The 27,263-nt window shown below is 37.5% G+C and overlaps 1 protein-coding gene across 2 annotated transcripts in view; it reads right to left on the bottom strand.

Annotated features, from left to right (window-relative positions):
* Nucleotides 1–15,441, bottom strand: part of TEK (TEK receptor tyrosine kinase) — a 135,484-nt gene extending 120,043 nt beyond the window's left edge. Inside the window, exon 1 of one of the 2 annotated variants that reach the window (XM_072612487.1) lies at nucleotides 15,209–15,441. In XM_072612487.1, coding sequence (XP_072468588.1) covers nucleotides 15,209–15,260 — 52 coding nt within the window. In that variant the 5' untranslated portion in view covers nucleotides 15,261–15,441. The remainder of the gene's footprint in view (nucleotides 1–15,208) is intronic. The other variant, XM_072612498.1, reaches the window with a different exon arrangement.
* Nucleotides 15,442–27,263: the final 11,822 nt, after the last annotated feature.

Genomic DNA, 27,263 nt, shown 5'->3' with positions numbered 1-27,263 from the left:
CTGTTAAAATGAATTTAGAACTCCCGAGGAAAAACATTTTAGGATTTGCCCAGAAAAATGAGAGCCCAAACTGCTTCACCTATAATTGAAACATTCCTCCTTTGATTCCTTCTCCCCTTCCCAATTCCTATTCACTAAATCATAATCCAGCCTTTGGAAGCCTATTCCTTATTCTCTATTTCCATTCTTCATTGCCTCTACACTAGACTCTGCATTAGCCTCTCCTCAAGCATCATCTATCCCTAGGGGTAAGGAGTAAACATTTACTAAGCTCTTGCTATGAGGCAAACACGGTGCCAAATACTCTACAAACGATGTCTCCTTGGATCCTTAAAACAACCCAGGGAGGAATGTGCTTGGATTATTCCCATTTTACAGTTGAGGAAACTAAAACATAAATTAAGTGATTTGACCACATTATTATCCACTGCATTACCTCTAGACTATCCTAATCACCTCTGCCAAGTGATAACCCAATTTACATAATAAAAAACCCTAAGTGACTCCTATTAGAATAGGGTCATTTTAAAGTCAGTTTTGGTGTCCATAATTCAGCTTCAGCATAGCATTTTAACCTCACACTTCTATAATCTAACCAAACTGGACTGTTAGTCATTCCCCGAACTAATTTAAGTTTGTTCCCTTCAGAGGTTACCAAACCACTCCCTTTAAAAAAAATTACTCAGTGTCCACCCTTGCCCACCCAAGGCCTGGAAATCCACTTTCTTTAAACTTGGAATGTTTTTTTTAAATTTGTGTCATTTCAAAAAAATATAAAATATATATTTTTAAATGTCATATCTTAAATTGAATCATTTATTATAAATTTGTGGTGTTTTTTCCTGCATTGAAACTTTGATGATGCAATATTGCATCATGTAACCCTATCATATTGTAAACAAGTCATTACATACACATATTCTTGATGATGCCTGCTGGACTTCCTGACAATGAGTGACATGCTCATCTGCCAGCACTTGCTTGTTAAGACTTTATTGGTGGATAACTTGCATTTTGAGTGTTTATTTGGAAAATAATGAAATCACTATGACTCTTAACTCTGTAACACAACATATGAAGCAAGTACAAATGATGTTTCAAAATTTCCTCTTCTTCTTTTTTTATGCTTCCACTGCCCCCTTATTTTTATTCATTGCTTCCTGGTTGCACCTGAGGCTACTATCATCCCCCCCTCCTCCCCCCCCCCCCTCTCCCCCCCCCCCCCCCCCCCCCCGCTGCCATATTTCCAACTCCACCCAGGGGGTGGTATCATCCACTTTGGGAACCTCTGCCAGATGATAGAATTGCTGTCTCTATGGTTAGATGATTTTCACACTTTATGCCCCTCTGAAGTTGTTAGCCCAATTTATACAGAAAGAACTGAGGTGACACTATGAGGGAGCTTGTAATCTTTCATATCTGAAAAAATAATGGGCTTTCAGTTAGATTCTGCCTGAACTGATGATGTGTCTTAGATGTAGGTTGGACACCTTAAGAAGTAGTCAAACTCCCTTAGGTCCATAGTGTAGCAATTGGTTCCCCTTTGAGCATGGTAATCTAGTTGACCAGATCATGAGGTTAATGAGGCTGAAGATCATAAATGTAATTTCCATGGAGGTCAATAAACTGCTTCAGAGCCGTAGATCTTTAATTCTGGCTTACTGTGTCACAAATGCTGACCGTTAACTAAATAGGCAAGGAAGTGTAGACTGATTCATCAAGGCAAACCCATTAATGCTTCAGGAAGAATAACTCATAGATATTAGTGGTCACTGACTACATCTTTGCAGACAGACATATTAAATATTTATTGTTCCTCATGGACTTCAGTTGGAAGTGATCTCTATTCTTATTAAATATTGAATATGAGACATAGTCACATTTAATATGACTTTAGGTATTTTTGTTAAGTTGAATTTTCATTTGGGAAAAGCTCCTAGGCTGGGAGAATTTGGTTTTAGAAGTTTCATTCAACTTAACTGAATTCAACAAGTGTTTATTAAATGCTTCTGTGTAGAAGACTCTCTGCTCAAAGAGGGACAAGTGGATTAATTTTGGAAAAATGAGTTACTTAAGCCACTAAAAGAAATCATTTACTAAGTGGTTGCCAGAATCCTAAAATAATTCATAAATCTCCACATATTTTTTTGTTATAATTCCAACTATCCCCTTCTTTATTTTGGTTGGTATAGAGTGAGTTCCCAACAAGGAGCAGCCATGGATATGTTAAAACAAATCACAGATATTATTTTTCACCCAAAATTTGCCCAGGGTTCCAGATTTCCCTTTTACTTTCCAGCCACCCACGTTCACAACCAGTGTGTTATCTTCAGCTCTACACTCTCTTTCACTCCATATATTCAATAAGTTGCCTAATTTTGTCATTTCTACCTCCATGTTTCTCATATATGTCACCTCACTATTCATGTAACCATCATCCTAGTTCAAGTTTCCATTTCATCTCCTCTAGAATATTATAATAACCTCCTTTTATCTTCTTGCTTTGACTCTCTCCCCTTTCTAAATTCATCCCCTGCTTGTTTGCCAGTGATTTTCCAAAAGCTCAAGTTGAAGCATTTCATTCCCCCATTTAAGACATTTCCGTGCATCCCTATTAATTAATTAATATTTGATCCTAGGGATCATCTGTATCTTATCTTTTAAAAATGTTTAGCTTTGTGAATATTTTATAATGTATATAGTTATTAGTACAGTAAAATTGTACTAATGTAATTTCGAAGTAAACATAGATATTTTGGGGTACATGCTAAAATAATGTAATGATAAAATTCATGAACAAAAATGTTGGGGACTACTGAATTAATAGATAATCCCTAGGAAGTTGCCTGAGGAATGTAAGGGTTCTGTGAATTGACAAGAGCCAGTAAGTATCATAGGCAGAAGCTGAATCTACGTCTTTACTCCAAGCCCAGCATTATATCGGCTATTCCAGGCTGATTGTTTTGGTATGGAAAATAAGCAGATAAGAGTTAATAAACCCTGTCTTCTTGCTGTCATCTATTATCATCATCTCATCCATTCTGATACCAGTTCTAGCCTTTTCTGAATTTCTTCTTACCCCCAACATAAACAAAATAAAAAACAACAAAGAACAAATAAAATACCTTTTTTGTTGTCTTTAGCATTCACTATCCACCTCAAATTACTCTGAAATTTAGCTCTATTAATAGCATTATATTAACAATCTAAAGCTGCATTCTTTTATATTCATACTCAATTACCTGCCCTTGCTGTCATGTTTTGTACCCATTTTTTTAAATCAATTTAAGTTGATCGATATTTTCCCTATGGATCTACACTGTTCTCTTTAAACAATTCCCTATTTTCTTCCTTATTTGAATCATTTTTGTTTGTATCTTCAGAATATCAATTTTGGTCTCATATACATAGAACTGGAAGGGACCTCAGGGGCCGTCTAATACAATGCCTTCATTTTATCAATGAGGAAACTGAGGCCCATAGAAGTTAAGTGATATGTGCTCGGTCATGCAGGTAGCAAGGCATTCCTTTCTTCCTGAAGAGGAAGGATTTAGACTCCAAAGCTAATATTCTTTCTATTATGCTGTGCTGCTTCCTGAGGCTTCTCCTCTCTCTTAGACTTATAATAATAATAGATAATAACAATATATAATATAATAATAACAATCATCTATAAAATTTTAAACCATGGAATCTTACTTATCTTTTCTCAGAACAGTTTGAAACTCACCCTCCCCTAAAAGGCTAAGCCCAGCTTTCCTCTCTCCCATCATGTGAAGTGACCACTTATTCCCAAAATGCCCATCATTTCTACTTTGGCAACCAGCTGTGCCCCACTGGTTAGGATCAAGTATAGGAGATTAAATGCATTTGTTGCTTCCTCTATCTTTTGAATGATAAAATTAAGGTATTCAAAACTTTACCAGATGCCTTCTATTGACATAAAGATCTTCAGCAGATATCTTGACAAAACCACACATCACTGTGATATCCTCCCTGTACACCAGGCTTGTGATATTTCTTGAACTCCTTATCTGTATCCTAGTTGTGGTTAGGTGTCTATTATATACTTCCAGGACAAAATAAATTTGCTCTGCACTGAAAAAACCTCTCCATCAGTCCTCCGATTCTAGACTTTCCTGATAAGCATGTCTTCTTGTTACTCTTCCACCCATTTTCTCTACTTTCAAGGAAGTCCCTTCCATAGCTGTAATTTTCAATCAAGTATCTCATTCCAGTAGTAATTACGTTAAGTTCACCTCTTTGAATAAACTGTATTTTGTATGTTTAGGCTTCATTTCAGCTTTCCTGTTTTAAATATTAGCTCCTATGAATTTTTTTATCCTAAGTTTTTTCATTCATAATATTTTCTGCCTTTTGTGGTATATAACTTAGCACATTTTATTTTATAAGTAGACAATTTGTATCTGTATTTCATAAGTATACAATTATCTGCACATTGTCTCTTTGCTAGAATATGAGGTCCTTGAGGACAGGAACTAGTTTTTCCTTTCTTTGTATCACTTGTATAATGCCTGGAATGTAGTTGTTGTTTAGTCATTTTTTAGTCATGCCCAATTCTCCATGACCCCTTTTGGGGTTTTCTTCACAAAGGTATTAAGGTGGTTTGCCACTTCCTTCTCTAGCTATTTTGCAGATGAGGAAACTGAGACAAGCAGAGTTAAGTGACTTGCTCAGGATCATACAGTTAGCAAGTGTGTGAGGCCAGATTTGAATTCAGAAAGATAAGTCTTCCTGACTTTAGGCCTAGGGTTCCACCTACTGCACCACCTAGCTGCCTAGGCATATAGTAAGTACTTAACAAATGTTCTTGAATTGACTTGGTGACTTCTAACCAGTAGCAAATGATATTTTTCTTGGTGGTAGCTTGAGGATTTAAGTTATCATTCCTTAGAGCCCAAGAAGTTTCTTATTCCTAAAAGGGTTAAGCTTCATCTTGTGTAGAATACCCTCATATCACTTTTTTTCAATGATCCAGAGCTGTAATTTCACAGGAGTAGTAAATACCCAGTGAGGAAACCTGACCTACCAATGCAAATATGATGCTATGCTACAATTTAGAGTGCTAAAATGCTACTTGGGACATTGAAAGTTAAGTGAAATTATGTCCGGGATTGCACTTTACCACTATATTAGGGATAGGACTCAAAACCAGATTTTCTGGAATCTAAAACCAGCCCTCTACATACTATGACACACGTCTCTCTTATACTTGTTATACACCTGCAAAGTTTTAGTGGTCCCTTTTTTGCCCCATCCTTCTCTATGGCTCATTCTTCTAACCATTCTCTTAACATATGTTAAAATTCACTTTTGATTCTAGATGCTTTCTTCTCCCTTATTTTCTCTTCGAAGTCTATTTTCCATTCTTTCAGTGAATCCCTCATTCTACCCAAAGACAATAGAGATGTGTTCCTTTAGTCCCTTATCTTCTTTAGCAGGAAAACCAACTTGTACATTAAGCATTTGTACCTATTATTTGAAACCGGTAAAAAGCAAATCATGGCATCCTCTCCTTGGCCCTTTTGTTGGAAGCAGCATTCTTAGTTCCCTACAGTTCTTGTGTCTAGCTGCTATGGAGAGCTACCTGAACACCATTCCTGTTGGCTGGGAGCTCAGTCACTGGGAATTCCTGAGACAGGCCTTATTTGTTTGAAGACTTCCCTGACTTTTCTCAAGATCAGACTCCAATTTACTCAGCCTTGCCTTTGATCCATATTTAACACATTCTTGATAAAAACTAACAAACCAAAGCTGACTCTTCTCTGTCCTCTACAAGGTCCTAAAACTTCCAGTTACTTTTAACTGCCAGTTACTTCTTGACTGTCTCTTCATCTTTCTCCACTGAGCAGCTTTGTTTTTTCTCTTTAGTTTCTTCTACCCTCAGTCCATTCCCAGGAGATCAGAGGTTCTTGTCATTGGGATATTTAATGTGAAACATTAGCTAGGTCCTTAGTACACTGAAACTTTATTGAAAGTTTGTGCTATACACTTTATGTGGGTGTATGCTGACACACGAAGATATTTGATTGACTAAGACTCCACCCTTGTTTATAAACATTCTCCTTAGGAATCTAGTGGCCTGCCTGTTGGCAAAAATGTTGTTTGGTAGGACTGCAATTCTAATGTAACTGATGTAACTTGGAGCCCAACCCAGATGCTTGGAACAAGCATTGTCACCAGGGTGGAGTCAAGTTCTCTTCTGCAGTGGTATGCCTTGCAAAGCCCACCACTCTGCAATAAGGTTAAATTAGTTCACTGTCTGACTGCGAGATGGGGGTGAGTGCCTCCCTGGCTCACAGCAATGTCAATACTGCTTTCCTGAACTCCGCCTATTGTATCTAGAGGAAAGTGGTTTAGCATTGTCTTCCACTGCTCCCCCCAGGAAATATGATATCACACTCTAACAAAAGCGGGAAAGCTGACAGATCTATTCAGATGGGTGTGACTACCACACACACCTAACTGGTCAAGCCCTGTGGAAAGGGCTGTGACTGAAAGAGATCTAACCGAGGCCCTTGAATAATGAACTGAATGTGCCCTCTCAGCACTGTCCAAAGAGATTGCTTTGGTACACTTGATTATCTTCTTTTGGCATGTAATCCTCTCACAACCATCAATCAGACCCTACAGCTATAGGCCACAAAAACTCTATTTGCCCTTGTTTAGAGATTTGTGGGAAATGCTAAGAATTCTGCGCCTAGATGGCCCCATTGCTTCTGAGCTAGCCACCTTTCGGAACATGAATAGGAAGATCAGCTTCCTGGAAAACCAAATGGAGGAGCTAGAATGGACCAGAGGGAAGTAAAACCAGTTTCACTGAAAGAAGCTGAAGGTTCATGAGATCACCAGTCCTCTCGTTGTTCAAGCATCAGATAAACTATTTCCCAACAAATAGCAGTAACGTTTATGTTGTTGTTCAGTACTCATTCAGTAGTATCTGACTCTTTTGGACTTTTGTCCATGGGGTTTTCTTGGAAAAGATACTGGAGTGGTTTGGCATTTCCCTCTCCAGTGAGTCCCCATTTTACAGAAGACTAAGTGATTTGCCCAGAGTCACATAGCTAAGACCAGATTTGAACTCAGATCTTCCTGGCTCCAAGCCCAGTGCTCTATCCACTGTACCATCTAGCTGCCCCTAAATCACATTTATACAAGGCTTTAAAATCTACAAAGTGCTGTCTATATGTTGTCTCATTTAATCCTCTCAACTACCCTGCAAGGTAGATGCCATAGATATCCCCTTACAGATGGAGAAAGAGGCCAAGAGGTGTTATTTACCTAGAGTCACACATCTAGTAAGTGTATGAATCAGGATTTGAACTCAGTTATTCCTTAGTCCAACTCTAGTTCTTTACGTACTGTGCCATCTGGCCACCAAAGGCCATAAGCAAGAATGGCTTAGGTAACAGGTATCGAGAAGATTAATAGATAATGGAAATTTTTATTTCTGTTCTTGTCAGTGAGACAGAAATAATGGTTCATTTTCTTTTTACCCTCCATAAACTATACTACCTGTGTTCACTCCATTAAAAAGGAACCACTTTTCCAATGGAGGGACTGGACAGATTATACATTGAAGCTAACTTGATAACTTCTACACACATATACACATCTATACATATAATATATTCATATATAAGCATACATGTATATATACATATACAGAGAAAGAGTATCGTACAAATCAAATTCTGTTTTTGTCATATATAACATGTATACCTCAAACAAGTCACTTGACTTCAATTTTCTCATCTACAAAATAAAGAAGCCAGACTAGATGGACTTTTGTAGACTTTATGAAGTCATTAATCAAAAAACATTTACTAGGTGCTTACTTTATGCAAGGCACTATGCTGAGAGCTAGAGATACAAAGAAAGGGGAAATTTGGTCCCTCTGAGTCTATAATCCTACTATAGCTAATATTCAATGGTGGCCTGATGCTGTTATTTTAGAGCCCGCAGTCACACTGAAGCACAAGGAGATATGACTGACGCTTTAATTTCCTGATTGTATCTCTCATGAATAGCTTGATAAATTATACCATTCACACCTAATAAATAGGAGGAGAAGAAAATCAGACAATTAATTCATCATTTATCATTAAGTAGCCCTTCCCTCCCCTGCTCATTTTGAAATTATGGGCTATACTAAAATTCAAATGTGGCTGAAAAATCCATAAGTTGACCAGCTAGCCCCGAATCCTTAAAACACAAGATTCTTTTGAATAGAAAAGGGAGGTATGTAGCTTTTTCCTGGATACACAAGTACCCTCATATAAGCCAGCACATGATGAGGAAAGGAAGAAGGAAATAAGTATTTATATAGTACCTATTATGTACCAGACACTGTGTTAAGTGCTTTTATCTCATATTGGACCCTCACAAATACTCTGAGTTGGATGCTGTTATTATCCTTATTTTACAATTGAGGAAACTGAGGCAAACAGGGCTTAAATGAATTACCCAGGGTCATACAGTTAATAAGTGTCTGAGAAAGTGTTGGAAATTCTAAAGGACTTGAGCAAACAACATGAGCAAAAAACACAAAGGACAGAATGCTCAGAGCAATTCTACCAGGTGGATAAGAAGATCAGCCAGATTGGAGTGGAGGAGCCATATGGTAGATAGATTAGATAAGAAAGAGGAAGCCAGTTTATAGAGGGCTTTGACTCCAAGGATAGAAAGTTTGAGTTAACAGATAATTGGGAAGCCACTTTAGGCTTTTGATCAAGGAAATGACAACCAAGCCTACAAGGTAGATTAACCCAGCTGTGGTGAGATCACACAATATGGGCAATGCCCTGTTAGTGTGAGACTTTGAGTATCTCTACACTCAAATCCTGAGGCCAGTATGTTAGAATTATTCACTGGGTCTTGGAGAAGACTAGGAAATATGTGTATAGTCTGGAGAGAAAATTTCTTCTTAGAGGCTATGTTTTTGTTTTATCAGACACATGATGTCTCTGACATAATTTTATGTCACTCTGAACTTGCACAATGACAATATATGTATTTGCAAATATATTTTTTTCTTTCAAGGCAGAGTTACATTTTAGTATATAAGTGAGTGTGGTGATTGGTTCTTGTTCATGAAACATACCTGATTAAAGTTGTCTGCAAGGTTTTTCTACTTCTAGCTGAATGTCCCTAGATCCTTCATTCATTCCATATATGAGATGAGTTCCACTCATCTCTATCACTATCCCAGATGCCCTTCTCTTAGCCAACCTTATTCTGTCAAAGGTGGTGTGCTCAGAATGGGACATTGTACTCCAAAGGTAGTCTTATCATGAAGAGTGATGTGGGACTGTTATCTCCCTTAATTAGGACAATATTCTTGAAAAAATGGAGCTTAAGCTTGCATTAACATTTTTAACAGCTCTGTCAAAGTATTAGCTTCTATTGAGAATAAGCTGTTACCAAAAGTATTCCCCATTCTATTTGTAACCAGAAGGTTGGCTTCCATAGCAATTCATAAAGATCATCCGGTAAGGCATAGAGAGGTTGTAATCTGCATTGGTGGAGGAATAAAAATTAGCTCACATTCATATAGTGCTTTAGCATTTGCAAAGCTCTTTATAGACATTACTTCTTTATCCTTACGATAACCCTCTGAGGAAGGCAATATTAGTATTTCCCTTTGACAGGTGAAGAAACTGAGGCCCCAAGAATAAGTAACACATTTAGTAAGTAAATGAGTCAGGATTCAACCATGACTCAAAAGTCCAATATTCTATCCAATACACCACACCAGGGAAATAGCCATATTTGTGAAATCACAGATATTTAGAAGCATCATTGCATATTCATGTGACTGGTGCTCTTAAGAAGTTTCTTAAAGTGCCAGTTACATAAGTATGTTCTTCAAAAGAAGCAAGCATGTACACAAAAGTGAAAGCAACACAAATGCACATTACCTACCCAGTAAATAAGGTCAGAAAGGATTGACAAAGCAAGGATGACATGGTGGCTACCATATTAAAGACAACATATACATGTTTGGGAGTGGATTTAACAAATTATAAGTAGGAGAAGTTTTTAGACAGGCAATCATTTATAATCTTCTGGGATGTTTTTGTTTGTTTTACATCTCATATGACATTCAAGCTACTGTTCCATACCTTAACACAGGCTGTCCCTATGCCTGGAAACATTTCCTCCTTATCTCCACTTCCTAGAATCCCTGGTTTCCTTCAAAACTCAAGTAAAATGCTGCTTCCAACATGAAGCCTTTATGACTTCCTGATTTACCCACTCTCCCTCTCAAAAAAAATCTTATATTCATTTTACATATATTTAATATAAAAACTTGCATATGTGAGTGCTGTCTTTCCTGACAGAATATAAGCTCATTGAGGGCAAGACTAATTAATTTTTGTCTTTGTATTCCCAGTGCCTGACACAAAGCTCCATAAATGTTTGTTGATCAATTGAACTTGCACACTCATTTTTCTTATTTTCCTTTCTTATGTTTCTGGTACACATATTTAAATACTTGTGCTTTGCAGTGGAAGGTAAAATGAAAGTTATACTTTAAAAATGAAAAGGTAAGTCTTTACATTTTTTCCTTTTTTTTTCAGCTCCTCATTTAAGTTTATTGAAATTATTTTTTTTAATTCTGATTCAGTCATAAGGACAGCTAGGTGGTGCAATGATTAAAGTAGTAGACCTAGAATCAGGAAGATCTGAGTTCAAGCATAATCAATTACTAGCTGAAGAACCTTGGGCAAGTCACTTGACTTCCATCAGCCTCAGTTTTCTCATCTGTAAAATGAGGATATTGTTATTTTTATTCTTGTTATTCCCCTCCCAGAAGTTATGAGGATAAAATGGTACAATATTTGTAAAGCATTTAGCACAGTGCCTGGCACATAAGAAGTACTTATATAAATGTTAACTACCATTGTTATAATTATCATACAATATACTGTGGAGTAGTGGAATAAGATGTGAGTTCAAGTTCTGTACCTGATATGTATGTTTACTTGTTTGCTTGGTTCTTTTTTATTTGGAATTCAACACATACCAAAAAAAAAATTCCATATAAAAAGTAGAACAGAAAAAAAGGATTATATGTGACAGAGAATCTCTATTAGTATAGTTTACTTCTTAAAAGTATATCATAAATGCCATACTTTGTTTTCAAAGCTGACCTGTTCTTTTCATTCTGAATTTCTATCTTTTCTCTTTGGTACATTTAGAAAAACAGCTTCGATGACCTTTTCTTTCTTTTCATTTTTCTTTAGGCAATATTATCTCAAGCTCTTCTCTCCACTGCTTAGTGATTTTTATTCTTCCTTATTTTGTTCCACCTATAAACTTGATAAACATACCTTCTATTTCTTTTCTAAGAAAGGATTTACAAAAGTACAGCAAACAAACAAACAAACAACCAAAAAGACATATTCAAGAATAAGATCCTTGCAGCAGTGTCACTCAATACCTCCCTTCAGGATGACTTGAGATGATAATTCAAGGAAAACAGAAAAAAAATTCTTTCCATTTTGCTGATTGTCTTTTTTTAGTAAGGAAGGCAAGCTGATAAATAACTGAGATGCATTTCTTGGAATTGATTTGCAAGGTTGGATTATAGAACTGAACTTTTATGTCCTTGATTTCAACTAGGCAGGCCATCAGTGGAATGTAAGTTGCAAAATGGGATCTCTTGCCATTAGATGAATTTGAAGTTGAATATGCTTTTTTGTGGCTCACAAAATCAGGATCATAAATATTTGTGGTGGTACAAGTGAGGAAATTCATCTGGGGTCAATTGCTCAACATAGCAAATCTATCTCAGAACCTAGCATTACTAAGGTCACCCCAGTAGAGAGGTCCTAATTTAGTTATATATATAAGATGTGTGTGTGTGTGTGTGTGTGTGTGTGTGTGTGTGTGTGTGTGTATAAGATAGAATCCTTGGTGTTGTCTTTGACTCTTCCTTTTCCCTTTCCCTCCCCATCCAATCAGTCACCAAAGTTTGATTCTTCTCCCCAAATCTTTAATATTTATCCCCTCCTATTTCAAATCCTTTTATATTAGTTGAAATCTTGCTAGCTTTCATCTATGCTATTGCTATACTCTGTAATGCTGCAGAACTTTTTGGAAGAGATCTGTAACTACTCAAAGGAATTTAGCCTGACTATCCACACAGGAAAAATCAAGTGGATGAAAAATGTTATTTTCCCAAATGTATTTAGATGGAAACCTGAAGAGCTTGTCCTTAAAGATGTATATCTGAGACAGAGAATGGACAATGAATTGGGCCTGGAGTTAAAAAGGAGAAAAGTAGGCTGAAATGAAATGAAAAAAAGTCCTTTAGTGTCCCCAGACTTTCCATGGAAACAAAGGACCATCTTTTAAATATTCTACCAGCATTGCTCTGTGACAACAAGACATGAAACATAACAGTTTAAGAAAGGTTAAAAATGAATATGACACAGACGGCAATGTAGAGGTCCATGGTGGGAGTAATCAAGCTGCAATATATTAACCAATGAGGAACTTCAAAGAGCAACAGCAAAGATGTATTCAAGGAAATGTATGACAGGAAAGAATCTTCAGGAGCAACATGAAATGTGAAGAGCTGGAATGCTCCACTGATACGCTTACAGTGTCAGGAGAAAGTGAGGAAGGCCTCCCAAATGTTGAGTAGGTCCCAATGTTTGACTTAGGGAGGAGCATGGACAAAGGTCTTACAAAATGGGTAGCCATAGATGGGTTAGGATGCATGTCATTATAGGAAACTCCCAAATCCATAAGGCAATGCATTCATTTCAGTGTTGGAGCATTGCTGAGGTCTCCTCACTGGTTTCAGTGCTTCCCATCTCTCTCCAGTCTGATTTATTTTGAATATTGCTTTCTAAATCACAGGTCTTATTGTCAATGCATAGAGACATGTTCCCATTCTCCACCAGGTGTGAGAAGGCCTTGATCCAGGGATGTTGAGTCCTCAAAATCCACTTCATGAAATTAAAAGAAATAACAGACCGATAAGAAAAACTATGAGATATATGGATTCGCCTCTTGAATTTTCAGGGGTTTGAATCTGTAGCTTGAAAATCTGCAGCATGAAATTCCAGTTGACCCATTCGTACTTAAAAAAAAAAGTTATTCCCCTTTCACTTACACATTGGAGAATAGCTCAGGAGGGTACTACACAAATTCTGTAAGTGGGAGTTCAAAGACCACTTTGGATCTTCCAATCTTGTCTCCTGTAACCGTTCCTATAATGCCTTATTTATGCTGTACACCAACAAAACCACACACCATTTCCAAAGGATAGCCAATGCTTCCCTCATCCATGTTTTTACTCATATTTCCCTCTGCAGAATGCTCTTTCTTTTCCATAAACCCAGCTGACTAACTTTTTACCATTTCTTCAGGGCCCAACTCAAAAGCTACCCCTTCTCTGAAGCCTAGTTGGAAGAGATTCTACCCTCCTTTAAAGTCAAAGAGCCCATTCTCTGAAGATTTCTGTCTACTTTGACTTTTTATCTTTTATCATAGTTGTTTGCATCCACGTCTCCTCCTATTAGACTGAAAGTTTCTTAAAAGCAAGAACTATGTCTTATTGATTTTTGCCTTGGCCAGGTGCCTCACACCATGCTTTACTCCCAGTCAACCTCGAATTCCTAATTTGTGATCCAAGGATGGATTTCAGGCAGTCTTTGAACATGGATGGGGGAAAAAACCCTATTCTTTTATTTTCACCTAAATGTGCATTTCATTTTATACATTTAAAATCATCATACTGGGATGGGGGAGGGGAAGAAGGCATAGGCTTCACTCAACTACCAAGGAGATCCATCATACAGAAAACTTTAATAACCTCTCTAGCCGAAGTTCATTTTTTTTTATAAAGTGATACTCTCAGGGAGGGAAGGAGGTGATAGTGATTAGGCCTTTGAAGATGTGGCTTGTCATAACATATGGCCATAATTGTCTATAACATCTAAGGATCAATGATTCTGAGTATGACTGTAAGAATATGACATTTAACATGGGTGCATATAAACAAGTTTATATATATATATATGTTATATATTTGCATATATCATAAGTATATATACATGGATATACATACATATGCCTATATTTGTGTAAATTTTTCTTTTTCTTCATGGATTTATAATTTTCTTTATGAAGGCCTTTTAATTTTTCCTAAAATTTCATCTAAAAATAATTCACCAAGAATGAACTCAGAAAACAGAGAGTTAAATTATGATGTCACCTCTTTGGGGTAATTTTTATTCCCATATAGTAACTTTCAATCCTATAAAATTTCTTTTTTATCCTATTTTACTTTTCATTCTCAGAAAGAAGAAAAATTACTGAGGCTTACAACATCTGTGATTTGCATATCAGATTTTCCTTATTCCTTTCTGGCTGTCTATGCGGGCAACTTGATGTGCAGAGACAGCCTAATATCTTAGGAATGTGAGTATCCAATGCAGCTCATTTGGAAAATCCAAGTTGAAAAAAAAAACCAATCTTTTTTTTTAAAGTAATGTGTTTGTCCCTCTCCTCTAAATTTTCTGAATAATTGCCTAATTTTCACTTTAATCTGTATAGACAGTCTAAGAATTGTTATAAATTGAAATGTGGACTTTTTTATTGTTTTAAATGAAAAGTTTATAAACCTCCATCACCAAAAATCAAAACCAATTTTTTACTAATGCTATGGTCAAATATGGAGAAATAAACAGAAACCCTAGATCTAATAATTTCTATGCATATTTAATGATTATAACTTTCTCTCAACCTTAAGGTAGTTGTTTTGCTCAGAATGGAATTTAAATTATTTTTGCATTTATCACTGAAAATTTTCTTTTTCCATCTCTCAAGCTCCTGTAAGAGGCAAGTAGATGCATCTTTAACTAAAAGATTACAAAAGTGGTTGCTGCGAAAGCTATGTAACATTAGCTGAGTTTATTCAAAGGACCAAAAATGGAACACCATCTATTATAACCCTTAGGACAGAACAGCACTCTAAAAAATTAACTGGCATGATAAATGTCTTACATTTTAATATTCACCGATTTTATTAAAAATTTTAAATGTAACAGAAAATTGGCACAACTTTCAGATACTTCCAGCTAAATTAGTGGGGGGACAATTGAAAATCACATTCAGTGGGAAAGTTCCAGGAAAATTCAGCATTTCTCTAAGTAAAGACAAACCTTACCTGAAATGATCAGGCTGACACCATAAAGAACTAATCGGGCTAAAGAGTTCATGCTTTTCCAAATCTCTCCATCCAGTTTCCACAGCCACACATGGGTTCCCAATGCTCCTTCACCAACCCTGGTCTTTGTGACTTTCCACAGGCATATTCTAGGGAATCTTGTTTACACGTTAGAGGCAAGAAAGAGAAGCACTAGAGCAGGCTCTAACAGTCTCATTGCTGTCTGAGCACAGGGAGTTGAAGTTCCTTTTTCCTGTTTCCTTTGTAGATTAGGATAGGAAAGGCTGGATCTTAAAGGCAATTGGTATCAGCAGGACTGGGAGGTTTCGCAAGCCTTGTCCATCTTGCAATACATCAAAACACTTCTCTGCTCCTGCTTCTGGGGTAGAGAATTGTATTTAGAGAACCAGTAATGGGTCACGGTCAGCATTGTCAGAAACAATGGGAGCATCCTCTGGTAGGCAGGATCCTGGAAATAACAAGCCCTCCACCTACGTATGGTATGTGATGATGGTCATCTCTTCTCCAGTTGTTCGCTGTTCCCAAAGGCCCTTACTGTTCACTTAACTCCCTGGCAAAGGCTTTTTTTGGGGTGTGGTGAACATGTTTTGGCTCCACATGGTTTAAATTTGAAAAGAAGTTTTATATGCTGAGACTATGGAATCCTATCTGAATCTAATATAATTGTCATTGGTGGGGATATCAGTCTGGGTAGCCTTTAGATTAGCTCCAAAGTTTACATGATGCACAAATCCTCCCTTTTCTCCCTACAACTTGCTGATGTCATAGGAATCACAGGATTTAGAGCGGGGTGGAGCTTTAGAGACCGTCTAGTTCAACCCAAAGAAGTCCGGTATGCCCAGCATGCCCAAGGTCACTCATGCAGTGACAGAAGTAGGTTCAAAGCTACATACTCTAACTCCAAAGTCTGTCTACTTTCTACATCACCACAGTGCCCATTAATCAGATGTTGTATCTATTGGAAAAACGCTTAAGGATACCAGTGCTGTGAGCTGTATTTTAAATCTTCATTAAAATTCATTTGTGGCTCTTTAGGTCCTGGAGCAAGGTAATTTGTGCAATCGATTTTGTGGTTATAAGCCACTATTTTCTAGGGAAATCCAAAATAAGTTACAAACATACAAGAAAAATGAGTCCATATGAATGAATAAAAATTAAGTGATTACAATGTTCAAAGCACTGTTTTAAGTGCTATGGATACAAACAGAAGAACAAGACAGTTCCTGCTATCAAGGATCTCACATTCAAATAGGGGGAGACAACACACACAGGAGGTTTCAGCTATAAGTTAGAAGGTGGGATCAAGCATTATTAAGTACCTACTATGTTTCAGGCACTGTGGTAAGCATTTTACAGATAACATCTTATTTGATCCTCACAAGAAGCCTAAGAGTAGGTGCTATTCTATTATTCCCATTTTATAGTTAAGGAAACTGAGGCAGGAAAAAGTTAAGTCAGTTGCCCAGGGTCACAAAGCTGAGAAGTGTCTGAGGCCCTATTTGAATTCAGGTCCTCTTGACTCTAGGACCAGAATTCTATGCATTGCACCACCTAGTTGCCTTCATAGTCTTTAGAATGTAATTGCAAAGGAGATGGTTATAGTAGGAGAGTGATAAAACTATATCTGTTTCCAATGCTGAATTATTTTAAAAGGCTAAGGTGGACAAAACATATTTTCTCAGTCTTCAATAGCTATGGTTGCTGAGGTGGTGGGGGATGTAGCACCTATAGAGGCAATTAATAGGTCACAGCTACATTTTTGCCTGGAAGATGAGGGGTCCAGGCTGGTAGCAGGGTTGATGGTCTAGAGGACATCACTATTCCTGGGGCTCTTAGGCTTACCTATCCATTGGCAGCAGTTCGTTCAATAATTGTTAGTAACGTTAGGGATGACTGGCCTACTTTGCACTAGAGTTATCTCCTTCAGTGATAACTGTGGCCTTTACAATAGAAATCTGTTTTCTGGTGGGGAGGGGCAACAAAATTCCTGGGGCTTTCGAGCTCTGTTTCTACTTGATTTCAAGGGGATGGTGCTCAAGGTGGTAGTGGTTGCTTGACCCATCTGCTGTATGCTGTTTCCTGTCTCTTCCTCAGGATGTCTTGCTGCTTCAGCTAAGCTGGCTTGCCTGTCCTGTTGGTGGTGGTTGGTCAGAGATAAGAACATCAAAGCATAGCTTAAAATTGGATTAATAATTTGTGAACAGAAGAAATAGAGTCAAAAAGTAAATACAATAGCCTATTTGGATATTTAAAATGAAAACACCTAGTGAAAGCAGGAATGACAGTCTTAGCCTGATGATAAAATAGTATTTCCATGAGGATGCCTATAACTTAAGTGGAGAGAAAATATGTAGCATAAATAAGGCATAAGCTCTTTATGCCTCTTTTTTTCAGGCTCACCAAAGCAAGGTTAAGAAAAGTAAGGTAAAGAAAGTTAAGATACTATGAAATCTTGTCTGAGGTTAATTCTGGGGTGTTGTTTAGGGTTCTGGGACCATAAAGAGAAAATAAAGTACCTAAATTTCCATTAACGATATTTCTACTGTACTTTCCAAGAGCAATTCAAAGAAGGTACAAATATGTTTGTAATGTGCATCTTCATAGCATTTATGAAAGGTTAGGAGGTCAGAAGTGTGCTCTCTATTTTAAGGATAAGGGAACTGAAATGTCCTGAGATGAGCTGGCTCTAAGCCACATAGGGAGGCAGTGGAAGGACTTAGAAATAAACAAACCCTAGGACTCCTGCCTCCTAGCCCCTGTTCTACCCAGTAGGCCAAATTTCCTTTGTTTGTTTTTTCATATGCCAACAAGGAAGTAAGTTTTATTAACACTCCCTAGAATGGGTCAAGTTCTTTGGAGCCTGAACGTGCTATCATGCCTCCTCTTCTGAAATCTTCCAGAAATTCTCCAAACGGGCTTTGTATGTTTGAAGAATATTAGTGATGATTATTAGTGTTATTATTGCATGTTTACTTAAGAATCGAAGGATGTTTTCTTGGATGTGCTATACCGTGTGAGAGCTAAATCATTTATGGGAGGGGAAGGCAATCAAAGGAGAGTATAGTCAGTTTTCCTCTGGCTTCCTGCCTCACAAATCTACAAAGTGTAGAAATTGTGCCAACATGCAATAATATGAATGTCACCCCTCAACCTTTAAGGAAATCAATTCCATAGCCAGAGCACTGAAAGTCACTGAATCAGAGATCACGACAAAATTTTCAAGGAAATGGAGAAGGGCCATTGGCTCATAGATGTCGAGCTGGAAAGGACCTCAGTTCAAACCCTGTTTTTACTGATGAGGAAACTAAGACCCAGGGAGGTTAAGTGATTTGTTGAATGTCACACAGTAAATAAGCAACAGAAGCAAGGTTTGAGCCCTGGTCCTTTGACTCCAGAGTTGTTGCCATTTTCCAGTTTTTGTGCTTGGGAGATGCCACAATCATCACTGTCTTAAAACAGCAAGCTTATTAGAGACACTGTTAAATGCCAGCTCCTGAAAGATCCGACTTGGAATCATCCTGAATTGGCTCTGGCATAACAGTAACAATCCAGGCACACTTGGAATCACATAATATTTTTCTACAAACTACATTTGCTGAATAACCACCGTACATTTGTATTATACCTCCAACAATAGTACCAGGGGAGGTGGTTTATTTGCTACTAACAGAGATTCATGTTGTTCTACTCTCATTGAATGTACATATGTGTGTGTGTGCACATGTATATACACACAGTAGGGCATGCAGAGGAATAGATGTGATGGTGGTGGTTGTTTTTCAGTTGTTTTACAGGTGCATCTGACTCTTTGTGACTCCATGTGGGGTTCTTTTGGCAAAGATAATGAATGGTTTGCCAATTCCTTCTCCAGCTCATTTTACAGATGAAGAAACTGAGATAAGCTGGGTTAAGCTTAATCACACAGTTGGTAAGTGTCTGATGCCAGATTTTAACTCAGGAAGATAAATCTTCTTGATTCCAGGCCTGGCACTCTATCCACTCTGTGTCACCTAACTGCCCATGGTGTGGAGTGGAAAGAATCTAAAAAAATCTGTTCCCCATGCCTGGAATGTTGTTTCTCCTCATCTCCATTTCCTGGCTTCCCTGTCTTCTTCTTTCAAGTCCTAGCTAAAATCTTATCTTCTGCAGGAAGATTGTAGCAGTTCCCCTTAATTCTAGTCCCTTCCCACTATTATTATTTCCTGTTTACCTTGTGTAGAACTTGTTTGTACATCGTTACATTATTTCCTCCACTAGATTATGGACACCTTGAGGGCAGAGACTATCTTTCTTTGTATCCCCATCATTAACACAGTACCTGGCACATAGTAAAGGCTTAATAATACTTATTGACTGACTGTAGTGCCAATGCAATATTCATAGCACCCACAGCAGTCATGAATACTGGGGTGCAATTCAGAATTACGAAATACCACAGGCTCTCTATAAAGAAGGCAGAACATTTATTCAGACCCAAATCCATCACAGCAACAAAAATCTATACACAGTAAGAATGCAGAGGACAATACCATCTCCAAGCCTTTCCTCTGCTAGGCTTCCCATAAACCATGTCCATTACACTCATCACAAACAGGGTCTCTTAAACAAAATCATGAAGAATCACAAAATCACTCACTGCTACCCAGGAGCCTGCATCCTTCCTCTCAGCTCTGCTCCTGCTCCATACATTTAGCAAACTCCTCCCACCACAGGCTCCATGTGACTTAATGGGCCTATTAATGAATAGGAAAGATTTTTCAATTCAAATTACCATTACACTGATTTTGGATCCTGTTTAGAGTTTTTGTGCATAGTCTTAGTTATTGCATTGTTTTTCCATTTGAACATGACCATGCTGACTGTGGGCAGTTAGGTGGTTCAGTGGATAGAGTGCCAGCCCTAGAGTCAGAAAGACCAGGGTTCAGATTCGAACTCAGACATTCACTGGCTTTGTGACCCTGGATAAGTCACTTTACCCTGTTTGCCTCAGCTTCCTCATCTGTAAAATGAGCTAGAGAAGGAAATGGAAAACCATTCTAGTATCTCTGCCAAAAAAATTCCAAATGGGGTCAGAAAGAGTTGGACACAACTGAAATGACTGAACAACAACATTAACTGTACTTGCTGTCTCTGTGTATCCTTCCCTCAAGGAGCTTATAATATAATGGGGGGGGGGGGAGGAAGACATTACTCAAAAGGAAGTTGAAAAACTGGGTGTGGGGAGTAGGTGATACAGAGGGGCAGCTGGTGGAAAATGACTGACCTGCCTGACACCATTTAAATTGAGGTATTGGATGGTTCTGCCTTCCAGTCAGAGGGCCCAATCAGAGAGGCAGAGGGTACTGATAAGATGCAAGTACCAAGGCCAATTTGCCTTCATGAGATTAGAGATTTTCCAGTGATGAGTTTCCTGACGTATGATGGCAAATGATGGAGAAATCCAAAAGAATCCAAAAGCAGTGTAGCTAATGGGAAGTGAAGAGATACATCTAGTCTGTGAAACTTATTCTAGTATTTATGTGACCTTGGGCAAATCATTGAAACTCCCTGGACCTCTAAATCCTCTGCCCCATTTGGATTATTCAAGGGAGATTACAGAGGAAGAACATGGAAGAAGAGATTAACTGTGTGTCCTCTTTCAGCAACCTCAAAGTAGGTTACTGTGAATAGGGCCAAAGGGAATGGAATTTGATCACAGAATGGAGCAGATCATTTTCTTTTGTATTATGTTTTAGTTTGTTTTATGATTTCTCCCATTCATTTTATTCTTCTATGCAACATAACTAAGGTGAAAATGTATTTAATGGGAATGTATATATATAAAACTGTATACCATCTCAGAGAGGGAGTGGGAAAGTAGGGGGGAAAGGGAGGAGGGAAAGGAAAAATCTAAGCTATATGGAAGTGGTTGTAGAACACTGAAAACAAATAAAATAAAAAAAAATAGGGTCAAAAGGAGACCACTGGAGTTTGTAGTTAATATCAAACAATATCTAATTTTCTTCTCTAGTGGTAAAGAGAAAGGAAGCTGGAATAGTTCAGTATATCAGCTTCCCTTACAACAACCCTGTGTTGTCCATGAAGAAGGTAGATGGCAACAAAGTCCTTATGTTAATCGGTGCAGACTGTTCATTCCTTCAATAATGTTGTAGACCAGGCAGCCCAGGCCCACGAGTGGTATGGGATTATTGACCTCACCAATTCTTTTTCCTTTATTTCTATGACTGGAACTAGTCAGGAAAAATTTAAATTCACTTGGAAAGGAGTCCAATATACTATCACTTTTCCCAAGGATTCTTTATTCTTCCCTCATACTGCCACATTATTGTAGGCTGAGACTTAAAAGACACTTACTTTTCAGAGAACACTGATATACACTATTGCATTGATGAAATAATGCTGACCAGGTCAGATAATGCCAAGGAGGCAAGACCCTAGATCAGATGGTGGACCACATGAGGAACAAGGAGCAAGAAATCAACCCTGAGAAAATCCAAGATCGTTGGATTTGGGGAAATATAGTGGGTGTAGAAAAACCAAAAAATCCTGGGCACAGTCTTAAATAAGCTATAACACTCATCTTTACATGACCCAGGAAAAAGGCTCAAGGACATATTTGGATACTGCAGATTTTAGAGAATCCATATTGCCCACCTGGGTGTCCTGATGGTTTCTGTTTGCTGAGTCATAAGCAGGTTTATTTCAAGTGGGAACCAGAATAAGTTACAGCCTTAGAAGAGCCAGGTTGTCTATCATTCTCTCCTCTTGGGCATTTATGATCTTACTGGGTCCATACTTTTGGAGATTTCTGTCCACAATGACCCAGAGAAGTGGTGCTTCTTGGCAGGCACCAAGAAGTGGCTGGATCAACTGTTAGTTCATTCTCCAAAGGTCACTCACTTTGGGAAAGCCATTGCTAATCAGTTACTGTGTTATGGATGGCACAGGGTAATACAATGACTCTCTGTTCAGAATTGCCTATTATGGATTGATAACGGTTCACCTAACAAGATTGGTAGGGAACAGCAGGTTTGTATTCTGAAATGGAAATGGTATATTCAAAATCTTGCCTGTGTCTCTCTGGAATTAGGGTCCTTCACAAAGAGATGGCAACTATTCCAAAGGCTGTTGCCTCTAGTTTGGGTCTTGGAACCCTGTCTTCTCCACTAGCCTAATGGATCTCCACCTATATTAAGCACTTGGTTCTTTAGGAGTGCCATTTTGCTTGGTTTGTTGATGGCTTTATCTACTAAGAGAGAGGTACACAAAACTGGACTTCAGTGACTACTAATTAGTAATATGGCCTAGCACGTCAAGGATAATTCAGGATAATATAAAAGGATTAAAGAGAATTTAGGAGGATCAAGAAGAATTAGAAAATAGAATATTAAGAAGGAAGTAGAACCTTAAGAAAGAAATCAAAGGTTAGTTGATAAAACAACACAATAAATACTTGTTGATTGATTTCCCTTTCTCATGCCCATGTGGTAAAAGACACTGTAATATACCATGCTTGTTTCTTTTACTTAAATATTTCCTTTCCTGATCTTGTCTCAACATAGGGAAGTCAGCAGTTATTTGGAGATTAAAAAAAAAAAACATTAAAAAATTAGAGCAGAGAGCCAGAATTTCTGTCTAAATGTTAGGAATTTTCCTGAATGGGGGCTCTGAGCTATTATGATGGTGCCAATACCTTTCCTTTTGACATACACATCATAAAACAACAAAGGAGAGGACCCTGAGAACTTGAAGGGCCATTATATTGCCTCTAGACTTAAAAAACGTAACAGGTGTGACTGATAAACTCCACAAAGATAAAGAGGGTAAGAAGGAGAGGGTAAACAAGAAAATGTAATTGGAACAATTAGGAGACAAATTGATAGAAATGATTGGTGGATAGGATAAAATGGTTAAAGAGGTAGAAGGTAAAAGGAGAGGTAGATGGGTCTCTAGAGCTATTGCTGGGATTAAAGAAGAACGTTGAATGGGGATAGTCAAGTTAGCAAGAGATGAGAAATAACTTTAAAAGTTTTAATCAGTGGTTTAAGGTTAAGGTATAATTGTTCTAACTTAGGTAGGTAGAGTTGTGGCTTGTATTCAATCCTTTCTGGGGATGGGATGGTGCTGAATTTGACTCAGACCTATCTCCTTCCAAGGAGTTTGTTTGGGTATTATTTTACTTTGGTCACTGCCCTCTAGCTACCACTCAGATAGACAGAATATATATGCAGAATGAATGCAAGGTAATTTGAGAAGAGAAAACATTCAAAGCATGGTAGACTGGGAAAGTTTTCTTAAAGAAAATATGATTTAAACTGAGCACACACACACACACATACACACACACACACACACACACACACACACACACACACCTCAAAGTAGACACCAAGTAGCTACAAAGAAGAAAGAAGACTGTCCAATTTGGAACTATGTCCAAAGAGCTCCAAATATGTGCATACCTTTTGATCTATTGCTTCTGGGGCTATATCTCAAAGAAATCATAAAAATGGGGAAATGTACAAAAATATTTATAACAGCTCTTTCTGTGGTGGCTAAGAACTGAAAATGAAGGGAATGCCCATCAATTGGAAAATGGTGGAAGAAACTGTGATATAAGAATGTAATGGAATACTACTGTGCTATAAGAAATGACGAACAGTTGTACTTCAGAAAAACCTGGAAAGACTTATGTGAACTGATGCTGAGTGAAACAAGCAGAACTAGGAGAACATTGATACACAGTAACAGCCACAGTGTACAGTAAGAGCTGTTTCTGATAGATTTAGCCCTTCACAGCAATGCAAGAAACAAAAACATTCCCAAAGGACTCTTGAGGCAAAATGCCATTCACATCTAGAGAAAGAACTATGGAGAACACAGAATGAAGCAGACTATTTTCTCTTGTGTTATGTTTTGGTTTGGTTTGTTTTTTCTCATGGTTTCTCCCATTCATTTTAATTCTTCTATGCAACATGACTAATGTGAAAATGTGTTTAATAAAATGTAAGTGTAAAACCCATATAAGATTACATGCTGTCTGAGCGAGGCAGGGGGAGAAAATTTAAAATTTATGAAAGTGATTTTTGAAAACAAAACAAGTAAATTAATTTTTTTTAAAAGAAGACTGACAAAAAAAAGACTGTTAGTAGAGATACTTATATTTCACAGGAGATACAATCCAAGATAGGACCCAGTAATAAAACTCATGGCAATAAATGTCTATACACCAATGTTCATAGTTTAGGCAGCCAATGAGGAACTTAAGATTCTAATCAGGAGTTCTTAATCTGGGGTCTGTGAATGTGTTGTTAAAAATACTTTTACAATTGTATTTCAGTATAACTGGTTTCCTTTGTAGTACTATGCATTTTACTTTATGCATGTAAAAACATTTTTCTGAGAACTTCATAGGGTTCATCAGATAGCCAAAGGGGGTCCATGACACAAAAATAAAGTTAAGAATGCCTGTTCCAATGTATGGATGCAAATTTGATGTCAAGAGTATTACAGAGACTAGGTGGAAAGAAACTCATGATGGACCAGCACTTTGAATGGATAGACCTTATTTAAAAAAAGAACAGGATAGGTAAAGGGGAGTTAGGGTAGCATTGCATATTAAGGAGGTGTATTCATATAAGGACATCCAGGAATCAGAAGGGAAAAACATGACAGATACTATTTGAGTAACAAGGAGAAACAACTGATTTTTATTTAAATATACTACAGTACACTTGGAAAGAAAAAAAATATATGAAGAGTTTGGGAAGCCAATCATAAACCTTTCAGAGAGGCATAGTAGTGATGGGAGACTTCAATTACTAAAATTTTGTTGGAACTATCTTTCTCTGCCAATAGCAGTATAGTTATTAAATTCTCTTCTTGTGAAGAATAATTTTAGCCTTCAAAAGGTAGAGGAACCATCAAGGGGAAATGCCATTCTCATAAACAGGGAATAATTGGTTGCTGCTGTGGAAATGATGAGAACCACAGGAGAAGCTTGGAGGATCATGGCTCTTCTAGAAGCTTCTACATCAATCATGAATTGTCATATGGGATTAGGATGAATAGTTAGTGAGACTTGGCAATGGACTGTCATCTGGGGATCAGTCTACTTAAATTGGACGAAATTCTTAAAGTTTGGCCACGAAGTGTTTTATTTTGTTTTGGGGAGGCAATGGAAATTAAGTGACTTGCCAAGGATCACATAGCTAGTAAGTGTCTGAGACCAGATTTCTGAACTTAGGTTCTTCTGACTCCAGGACTGGTGCTCTAACCACCTAGCTGCCCCCTCCAAGCATAAACCTCTCTCTCTCTCTCTCTCTCTCTCTCTCTCTCTCTCTCTCTCTCTCTCTCTCTCTCTCTCTCTCTCACCTTCCTTCCCTTCCTTTCTTTCCTTCTTTTTTGCCACCATACAGTCTGCTAAAGTCTGGAAAGATTGCATTCCACGTTAATGAAAGGAATTCCTAGGAATTTTTTTGAGGTTTTGAAGTATCTGCACTTCCACCCTTGACAAATTACTTTTTGAACACTAGGATCCTTAAAAATTATACACACAAACATCTCAATATTTTTATTGATACTGAATTATGTACATGATTGAGTGTACTTGAGGAGCCACATAGTTTTGGAGGACTTATTCAAAGAAATTTAGATGTCTAAAATACATTTTACTGCTAAAAACATATTTTCTTTATTGGAAGAGTTAAGACCAGATGTTTACATAATCTGAAATGAAAATAAGGAGTAGAAGATTCTATTTTAGATTTCACGTGTGTGTGTGTGTGTGTGTGTGTGTGTGTGTGTGTATGCAGGCTTCCTCTTCTTAACATAGTTGCCCTCTGACTTCCTTCTCTGGCTCATCCCCTTGCTGTAATCAGAACAAAAATCTAAGTTCTAAATCATCAGGGTAGTATTTCTTCTCTCAAGATCAGATAACATGAGCCTTGAATATTCCTACCAAGCTCTTAGCCACTGAAGACTGAAGTCAGTATTCATACTCAAGACAATAGCACAATGTTGAAAGGTTATTTTTCCTCTTTAAAAAAAAAATTGCTTTGAGAATAATTCAATTCCACACTACATTTTGTATTTTAATGACTTTCTGTACATGCATTTCTTAATTTTTTTTTTAGCTTTTATAATCTACTAACAGATTTTTAAAAAATTCTCTGACTGACCCCCTCCTCCCTTCTTTTTTCCTTACATCTCCCTCACTAAGTGAAATAATTATGGAATTCATAATGGTTCTTCTAGAGAACAATTTCAGTAGGTCCCTACAAACTGCAGCAAATTCTTATCTATCTGCAAACTAAAAGCTACAAAGCTTAAGTAACCAGAATGTGTTAATTATACTGTACAATTACTGATCTTTAGAATGAAAACTTTGAAACACAGCAAGACCCTGAAATGCTTCCTGAAACCAGACACAAAAGCTATAAGAAAGATCAAATTAAACATTTTATAATAGTTTAATTGTTTGAAAATTAATAACTTGTGAATGGTATGTTTGATAATGCTTAGATAATCAATATATGTATTTTCCCAGAAGCTTCTTATTGCTCAGACATTGCTGATTAAAAAGAGTTGTCAGGGAGTAGAATAATTACTGTGGAGTTATGGGACTTCGGTTCACATTCAAACTTTGTCACTTACTAGCTGTATGTTCTTAGAAAAACCACTTAATTTTTCTGGGCTTTGACTTTCTCCATCTTTACAAAATGGGGAGATCATGTGTAAGACAGATGAAACATAGCACACTTAGCAGCCGCTAGTACAGGTTCACTCTTGATTTGACCAGACAGGAAAGACACTAAACAGGGGTTAATAATCTTACTTTATTCTCGTCTAGTTTTCTCAGAAGACGATTGCTAATAACAGGAGACCAAACTCCTACTGCATTCCCTAATCACCCTTCTCATAGTGGTCAGTGAGAAGGGGGGGCAACTAGCCCTAGTCTCATTGGGGTCAATCAAGAGACCAACCACTTGTGCTTCCCCTAAATCCCCAAGCCTCAATGAGGGCCAGTTGAGGC

The sequence above is a fragment of the Notamacropus eugenii genome, chromosome 1, assembly GCF_028372415.1.
Source record: "Notamacropus eugenii isolate mMacEug1 chromosome 1, mMacEug1.pri_v2, whole genome shotgun sequence".
Taxonomy (NCBI): domain Eukaryota; kingdom Metazoa; phylum Chordata; class Mammalia; order Diprotodontia; family Macropodidae; genus Notamacropus; species Notamacropus eugenii.
The sequence above is the reverse complement of the archived record's forward strand: the minus strand, read 5'-3'. Positions and strand labels throughout refer to the sequence as shown.